The following is a 9,665-nucleotide window of genomic DNA, read 5'->3' as shown; positions in this document are numbered from 1 at the left end:
CACCATACTCCTTAAAACAAGGTTTCATTTTTTCAAATGTGTTGAATCTAACCGTTATGCTTTCAGCTTTCTATGAATACTTTGATAGGAGCCAACACCAAGAAAACAGGAAATGGCTTTCCTGTCCTGGTTCTTCAAACCATTACTAAGGAAGGAAATGATCAGGAAATTCCTTTTTAGGAAGGAAAGTGTGGTTTGTTTTGTATGCAAATATCCATTAGTAGAAGTGGGGTGAGAAGAAGAGAGGCCATCCATTTTATGGTTAGCTTGAAATCTATGACAAGCATTTTATAAGCTAAGAGGAATACAGGCAAGCACCCACATTTTTCCTATTTTGTTTGAAAGGTAAGACATACATGATTGTCTTTTACTATGCTACTGACATTACAAGGAATTGAGTGGATTAGGGTGTATTTCTTTTGTCTTTGAACATGTTGGATGCTGAGACCGTTTTGTGCTGTTTTATATGTGCAAATTACAAACTTTTTAATGTACTGATTCCTGTTTGCTCCAGCTTTGCCACATTTTAAGAGGGGAAATATAGAATTTATTAGAAGTAAACTGGTTTCCAATTTCTATGCTTAGCATCACAGAATGTTTGCTCAGCCATACCTTTTCTAAATCAAAGCCATGAAAAGAGGCTGTTTTGACAGGAGGTAAAATGACATGTACTACAGTTATAATAATAAAAGAATAAAGGAGTCAAATCTGCATTAACACCGGAAAATAACCAGTGCATTAAGAGTCAGTGGGTTTGGAGTGATGTTCCTTTATCAATGCTCCTTGTTGTAGAATTAGGATTATTTATGTGTTATGCAGGTAGGAAGAATCTCTCTTTATCTGGTAGGGCAGATGTTTGTGAATAATACAGTAAGCAGCAGTCTAAGCTGACATCTCTTGTATCAAAGAGACTTAAACAGATGGTGTCCTTGACTCCGATAGGAATAAGAGGCTAGACTGCACTTTTATTTCAGTTCATGCTGGTGTGTACTGGTTTTGCACCAAAGTACTCACCTATATATGTCTTATGCCTCAAATTCCTTTTCAGAGGATATGTGTGTGTGTGTGTGTGTGTGTATGTATGCATGTGTTTATGAACTTTGGATACTTATGGCTCTTTAAGGGCAGTGAGGACAGAATGTAAGGGCACGTTACAGACATAAAAAGCTGATATGATCTTTCTAAATTTTTGAAATTGTTTTACATATAAAGTTTAAAATGTTGGATGTACCAGAGAAAATATGTTATACAAAGCAATGCATCTTAGCTTGAAAATTAACATAGTTTGCGCAGTATGCCCTCATAGTTGGTACTGATCATAAATCTTTGAGAAATCGTCACACTCAATTTATTGATATGTTAAGCTATATACATGCATAGATACATGGTGCAAAATATTTCACATTTGGTTCAAATATTCTTGTAACAAAGTTCTGAAACAATAAGCAAATTTGCTATCTAAATAAAAAAAAACAACAACAATATATTATATATTTAAATTGAATATATTGAAAAAAAAATATTGTAATGAAAGCTGATATTGGGCAAAAAAAAAAAAAAAAAAAATCATATACCGCTTTGTTGAATTTGTACATATCACCTTAAAACAAGATCTATGTCTCTCTCTTTTCATTTTTATTTTAATGTTTTGATTTGCAAATTTGTCAGAGGCTCAAACCCCCTCCACCACTTTAAGAAATAAAGCAAAGGGAACTCCTCACCGTAACAGATACAATATAAAGGATGATGGGATGGTATCCATATTTTCAGCATAGTAATAGAACAGCCAACTGAATGCAATGTACATGAATAAATGATTATCAGTATCAGCAGTATAAGACCAGAAAATCTTGGCATACAAACAGACAATGAGCAATACGACATACATTGCAGCTTGTCTAGATCTCTCATTTCTAACAGTCTAAAGGATAAACACAACCACTCAGATGTAAAAAAAAAGAAAAAAAAACATTAACATACCGACATCAACAAGTATTAGTATTGTGATAAATATTCGTTTTCCCATATATACAGTTTAAGGGTGATTTTTTCAGTTTGCGTTAAAAAATAATAGTTGAAAATAATTTGTTACCATCGACGAATAAATTTCTCACAAGTTGATGTATTCAGAGATCAAAGAATGTTTTGGATATATCGATGCAAGATATATGCATGCATTCTTACCATAATTTTACAGCACAGTTCACACAGTCACATACTTACAAACATTACTTGAGATGAAATACTAACTGGTGAAGTCAAAACAGTTAAACATTTTGGTGTTTATCTGTCACTACGGCTTGAGACAGACGGGGAGAGAATATTTTTTCTGCATGGTTTCCTTCGCTGAGAGGCTGAGACCGTCTCCCTCGGGATCCCATCAGATGGGGGGACTGTGCGAGGAGACATGTCTATGTGCATGCGTGAAGAGCGAGAGAGAGCTAGAGAGAGGGAAAGAGCATGTGTGTGCACACAGAAAGGAAAGGGGCAGAGTGTGAGTGCGAGCGCAGATGATGCTGCTTGTGGAAGGAGATGGTGCTGGTTTTGGCTTTCCTTCCTGTGCTACAAGATTTTCCCCACTAAGGTTTGACCTCTGCGTCCTCTCAGTTTGGCATCTCAGCTTCCTGGGTAAGAGCTGTTCGTTATTTGAGACTGGAATCAGAGCAGGTTGCTGTAAGCATTCCTAATTTTCTGTGTTGTGTGTGTCGTATGTGCAGAGAGAGACAGAACGACAAAGGGAAGGGAGGAGGGTGGTACAGGCAGAGGATATCATGTGTGCGCTATAACTAAGGACAAGGAGCAGACAGAGTTCGAGAAGAGGGGAAATAAGACACAAGGCAGAAGCCGCAGACACTATCCCTTTACTGGCCAGAACTGGCAACAAAGACAAAAGAGGTGAAGCTTCTGAAGCCGAGACTCAGCCTCGTTATTCTTTGGATTCCATGTGCCACTGGCATAGCATCGAGGGCGAATAGGATGTCTGTGTCTGGAAAAAAAGAGTTTGACGTGAAGCAGATCCTAAGGCTCCGCTGGCGCTGGTTCAGCCACAACAATCAGACCTCAGCTGGGACTGGGGGCTACATCCAACAGGAAGGTTTCGACCACCGGGGAACACCGGTCCGGTTGAAGAGTCACTCCCGGGACAGAGGAGGACTCCGCAAGAACAACAGCCCCGTGCACAGCATTCTGGCACCCAACACTGGACCCACGCCTGTTTATGTCAGGCCAGGCGATCAATCATGGCACCAGCAAAACATCATCCAGCACCTCCAAGCCAGTGAGGAGCTTCCCAAGAGCAACTCACCTCGCAGTGCCAGGAAAGAGGAGGCGAAGAGCAGCCATGAGGATGTGAAGAGCAATCCAGAGGATCCCTGTGAGGAGGAAGCCACAGACAGGTAAAAAAAAAAAAGCTGAGTGCAGAAATAGAACCATATAACCATATGTGTGAAGAGGTGCCTGCTGCTGTCAGCTAACACATGCAGGGTGCAAGCGACTTAGTTCTGTCTGTAAATGGAAAGACTTGCAGTTTATAAATCCTATTTTTGCCCTTCGTGCGGTAATGAAAACAGACAGTACTGTGCCGAGAGATGAGTGAGGTGTTATTTTGGCACGGAGTGGATTTACGTTAAGCCCCAGGGAGCGTCAGGACTGAGTACAAGTACAGTATTTAACTGTCACTTTATTCGGGCTCATTACGCCAGTGAAATTCGCTCAGAAATGGCAGTTTGTTTAATTTTCGTTGGCTGTGTTGCTAGTACTGAGGGCCACCACTTACACGTCGCTTTGGTCTTCGGAGAATATCATTTTTCAATCAACTCCACCATTGCAGCTGCCACCGCTGCTCACCTGGGAATTGTTCATTCACATGGCACACGGGTTGTAGAAGCACAGCTCTGAAATACCCACAGATAAATTATTCATCAAGCAGACATCTCACAAAATACAGAGGAAAACACAGAGGCGTCTGGATATAGCCGGCAGTATAACAGATTCTGTAAGCCGTGAGGTGGTTTTAGCAGCCTGCATTTTCATAACCTGAAGCAGCGTGTTAATGCATGCATCCTTTGACTAATAAATGCTACAGAGAGGATACCATTACATCAGAGACCATTGGTGCAAGGGCTATAAATTTGGGAAGGGCAACAGATGAGTTATCTTTAGTGGGGATGATATTTACACATCATTGCAGTTCGAGAGAAAGAGGACATTTAATTTGCTTGCGCCGATCGATCGAAATTTATGAGATTATAAAGCCCTACTTCCACAGATGCTTTCAATTCACATCTTAAGTGCTGGATGTTTAGGAGAGAAAGGTCTTGTTTTTTTTTTCCTCTGAGTGGCTCTTTCTAGCATAATGTCACCGTAAGGCAGGAAGTAAACATCTTCTCAGATAAGGAAGTGGCAAGACTGACCCACTCTAAAAGATGATGTCATGGGAGATAAAAGCAAAACCACACACAAAAAATGCGACCACACAAGTAGTCCATCATGTTCTACACCTGATGAACTTTTATAGTCTTTTATGCATGTATAAGGCCCTATGCATATGCATGTAAAACTATAACTGTCCATCAAATGCTTTTGTGTTTAGACAGAATTAATGTTGAATTTAAATAACCCTTGATTAAGAATAACATATTTGTAGTGTATCAAGTGATTCAATTATGTAATCAAATTAATTGCATGATATGCTGATTAATCACATATATTAATATAGCTGAGAAAAGCATCCTAATGATAATTTAAATTCTTTACATAATTGTTTTCCAATACCTTTTAAAATATTATCACTTTGCATTTACAGTATTTTAAGTTAACAATTTATGCATCCATAGACTAACAATGTTATACCCCATCGTTTCCCCTTTATTTGCAGTATAGGGATTTTTTAACAAGTAAACATATCCTGTGTGAATGGCTTTTTATTTATTCAGTCTTGCTTGTTCCGGCAAGCAGCATTGTCTTTAGTTGCAACTGGGGCTGGACTGACCGCATACTCACAAACATGTGTGATGAATGGGTCAAAGGGCATTAAAAACATTACATTGTACTATATTAATATAGTTAGCCATGGGTTTGTGGCACCCAATGAATCTCTGCTATATCCTCTGCTATAGGCACTTCTCCCATGGATATTTATGAGTCTATTATTATTTTAGAGTATGTGCAGTGTTGCTTTTTTGGCCTTTTATCTTTTAACAGTATGGTAATATAATCAATTCAGGTAAAATATATATATAATAAATAAATCAGGTAAATCTGGCAAGAATATTCCTTATTGAGCCATCTTCACGTCAGTCTTATCTGCATTGCTTATAAACGCAAGACATGAACTCTCAAACATCAAGTTTTGACCCTTTAAAAGCTTATGTTAATTGCTTTGCTGGTCTGAAAGCTTTCTTAGTGTTAATAGTCTTGTCCACTGATTGATATGGTCTTGTGAACTTAAGTACCATGACTTCATTCTTCATCTACCATGGAAAAAGAGCTATTTTCATTCAGAAATGACATTAGCGGCAACATTTAAACAAATTGCAAATTTAATCTTATACACTAGAAATCATTCTTAAGCCCTGAAAATGAACTGCTGTGTTTTTATGAGTGCCACAGTGAGGTTATCATGCATTGTGAATACTTAATCAGAGATTTAGATAGAAACAAAAGAGATTTGATCCCTAAAGACATCATGTGCTTTAAATGATCATACCTCAGAGCCTCTAGGTATACAATAATACATCTGCTGTTACATTTGTTTGTTATTCTGTGTTTTTCTTCACCGTCCTTTTATCACTTTTCATTTAGAATGCGTAAATAAAGCATAAATTTCCCTTACAGGCACAATGTAATGGAAATGAGGCCTTTAATGTGCCTCTAGACTAGGGATTTTGTTGTTCATCTCTGTGTGTGAGTTAATAGTGAGATCAGACCAAGTTCCTCCATGCACATTTTTACCCAAAGGGTAAAAAATAACTATTCATGGGTTATGCATTTTATTGCCCTGTGTGACATTCATCAGTGAAGGGGAGCTAACTGAAGAGGAGGTTTTAATGCATTAGAGTGCAATTAAAAAGCAGAAAAATAGAATATGTGTATAAAATGAGCTGGATATAAATTTTAGTACACATTTGGTCTTAGGAGTTGTTTTGCAAATGCAGAATCAGAATGCTTGTCCTCTTGCGGTTCATTATGGGTGAACTATACGGACTTAACTTATCCATCTATTAACACAATCATTTAAATACAAAAATCTTCCATACTTATCGTTATCATAGCGGCTTGCTTTGTTTGCCAATCCCATTTCCCCCTCCGTTTCCTCTCCTCTCTACACCAGCACTGCTAATAAAAATAAAGAAAAAGCTAAGAAAGACTTTGTATTGACATGCAATGTCTCACAACACGATGCACAATTATGTTAACTTTTACATTTATTCAAATAAAACACATTACTATGAAAAGTGCCAAACAAGTCATGTTTAATAGTGTATGCTGTATAAGCTATATTCATCTGATATAGTACTCATGGATTTCATTAGCAGTGAAACGTCAAACCGGTGGAACCTCAAAATCTTGTGAGGCAGCCAAGGCAGTAATGAATAAAATATTTTAGGGAAGAAATTAATCTGGATTCAGCCTGGAAGCTGTATCACTATGGGAATTGATGAAAACTGCTGAATACTATGTTTAGAATGTTTCTGTCGATTTTCTGTAATGTTGAGGCTGCAGACCTGCTCATCATTAATAATTCAAGGGATTGATGAAATATCCATCTTTTTTAGGGTTATTTTTTCAAACAGAAATCGAGATGAAGAGGCATATAATATATGCTGAAATTAGAGAGGTCATGGTGATTTTGTAATGATGAACTGAACAAGTAAGATTATGTTAGTGGAGGGCATGCTGACACTCCAAGCAGAAATCTGTTAAATGCATTGTCTTTTTAATAAATTTTACCTCAAAAACTGGAAATATTAACAAAATGCCAACCTTCTGCTCTATTTCAACATGCACTCATACCAGTATCTTACTCAATCTAACATGCAGAATCTTTAGTTGGGCTATTAAACTAGGCCTATTCACTATAATAGGCACTCATTTCAAGTAAATTCATATTTATGTGAAACGTCTGTTTCTGATCTTTTCAAAAAGGCCGAGCAGGGAGAGAGAGAGTTTGGTGTCCTACATATCCCTGCAGGCGTAAAGGGCTTAGGGCCATGTTTGTGATCTGTGTTACCATTTCTTCAACTAGTCTGACAAGCTGACAGCATGCTGGCTTGCAAAGGGTCATGGGGTGTTCAACTACAACTACAACAGTGTTATGTGCAAATTAAAGTTCATATCAAGCATTCTCATGAAAATATCACCAGGTCGACTTAACACAACTGGGTAGTGCCATAATGAGAAAATAACAGCAATGAAATAAGTAGAGAATCATCTTTAGGCTTTTTTTTAATTCGCCACGACGGCAGACATGATAACATGTTTGATGAAATGCTAATGACCATTCCCTAAAGTTTTTAAAGCATTGTCTTGAATGCACTGTAATTATTTCATGAAATCTGGTGAAAGGTTGAGAGAGTTCTAAAGGAGTATTGTCTAAGCTCACTGTAATTACTCACTGGAAGTAATTTAGCTAAAGGATTTTTGGAAATCCTTTCCAGTTTCCATAGCTGTACACAGAGAAGCCACAGACTACTATACAAATGGATGTTATGCATAAATGTAGGTAAAATAAAATAAATAAAGTATGTTGTGTTTTAGATAAGATATACGTATTTAAATACATTTAAATTAAATTGTTTATAGCCCTTGATCATTGTTAATCTGTTAATTGATTAGTGCACATAATAATAATGATTTACTGTAGTATTTCAAATAATCACATGTAGTTCTATATTTATTGCATCCCATTTTAACATTTTTAAGCTCTCAAAAGCTGTCGTATCAGAAAAATGCATTCTGAAAAATATTTTCGGTGCATTGCTAGCTGAGCAGTCCTTATGAAAAAAGACCATCCCTTTCTGTTGATAAAAACGCTGTCTATAAGAGGAATTTTGGCCCTGACCCTTTAATAAGGAAACGGCAGAGACTTGAGTCAGCAGCCGTTATGTTGAATGATATCTCAATTGCCTTGGAAAATAATGACACCATCTTGTCCCAGGATGAGTAGAGCTTCATTTCAGGGAGAGATTTATGGTATCTTCATACAGCATTGACAGGTCAAGAGACATTGTCCAGGTTGAGGAATGGAAATGTAGTGTGAGAGAGGGAAAATACGCAAGAGGCGAGTTCAATGTTGAATGTGTTGTGCAAGAAATGATTGCAGTTGGTTTAAAGTATTAAAATAACTGAAGTTTAAAGAGATGGAGCAAATAACTATTGGACGCTATTTCTAACAAAAAAAATGTTAGAAATGGGCTTTTCAAAAGATTGCTTTATAGTCTTTAGAAATCAAGATTTTGGTTTAAAGCTTGTTGCTTACTGATTAATCAGTGAATTAATTTTTATGTTTTCAAAAGAAAGCATTGCACAAAAACCCTGGAAATATCTAAACTTCACAAGGGCTTTTATAAAAATGTAAATAAAGGGCAGCAGCAAAAAACAAACAAACAAAAAAACCTTGAGAAAATTTCTTCTTTTCAGAGGGTGCCAGCAGTTAATGCATTAATCTGTGTATAGTTCAAGACGGCAGCAGTCTGTCATTCCAATCAGGCAGAAAGCTCAGTAGCCTTTATAATTAGTTTCATATCACATTTACATGAATATCTAAACAAAACAACATCTGCTTTACAGTCAACATTCTGTAGTGTTTATAATGTCTACACCACTATAAAGCATATACATTGTATTTGTACATACCTGTGTACAGTATTTATTTTTAAAACACACAATACATTTTTTCACAGTTAAAATTGACACTCACTTCTGTATATCTGATGTAGAATGTTGTTTGTCTTTGAAATTAATCTATTAGCATAATTATTGATAATTCAGGATTTGGTGTCATTTGAGATCAATACATTAAAGCCAGGCAATAAATTATCCTAACACTGCTGAGTGTTCCGCATATAATCAAATTATAATTCAGCTTTTCAACATGTCTATTAGCCACAGCATAATTGGTAGATGTTTATAATTTGCATCTGCTGAGAATAGGATATTAGGAAAAAAAATGCACATTTAGCAAACATCTGGCTTAATTTTTCTTACTGAATATGATGGGGAAAAACAGATTCATTTTACAACATAATGGATTTACACATAGTGTATATTTTAACAAGCCCCTTAATTTTAATGTACAGAGCCCCTCTGTCAAATCACTCTTAAAGGGATAGTTCACCCAAAAATTCTGTGATCATTTACTCATCCTCATGTCGTTCCAAACCTGTATGAGTTGCTTTCTTATGCTGAACATAAAAGAAGAATTTTTGAAAATTATTTAGGAAAAGAAATACTATGGAAGTCAATGGGAACCACCAACTGTTTGATTACCAGCAATCTTCAAAATATCTTCTTTTATGTTCAACATGAGAAAGCAGCTCATACAGGTTTGGAACGACATGAGGGTGAGTAAATGATGACAGAATTTTCATTTTTGGGTGAACTATCCCTTTAATGGCATGTGACTTTCCCGGGTGCTGAGCCGCAGCTTTTCCTTTGAGGTTAAG

At 36.8% G+C, this 9,665-nt stretch overlaps 1 protein-coding gene across 3 annotated transcripts in view; it reads left to right on the top strand.

Moving 5' to 3' along the window:
- The first annotated feature begins 19 nt into the window (after positions 1 to 19).
- LOC109086573 (kelch-like protein 4) overlaps positions 20 to 9,665 on the top strand; it is a 35,717-nt gene continuing 26,071 nt past the window's right edge. Inside the window, exons 1-2 of one of the 3 annotated variants that reach the window (XM_042738554.1) lie at positions 20 to 345; positions 2,718 to 3,395. In XM_042738554.1, coding sequence (XP_042594488.1) covers positions 2,977 to 3,395 — 419 coding nt within the window. In that variant the 5' untranslated portion in view covers positions 20 to 345; positions 2,718 to 2,976. Of the gene's footprint in view, positions 346 to 1,165; positions 2,629 to 2,717; positions 3,396 to 9,665 lie in introns of those variants that run through there. The other 2 variants (XM_042738555.1, XM_042738557.1) reach the window with 2 other exon arrangements.

Source organism: Cyprinus carpio, chromosome B14 (assembly GCF_018340385.1).
Source record: "Cyprinus carpio isolate SPL01 chromosome B14, ASM1834038v1, whole genome shotgun sequence".
NCBI classification, from domain to species: Eukaryota; Metazoa; Chordata; class Actinopteri; order Cypriniformes; family Cyprinidae; genus Cyprinus; species Cyprinus carpio.
Note: the sequence above shows the minus strand (reverse complement) of the source record. Positions and strands in the feature narration are given on the sequence as shown.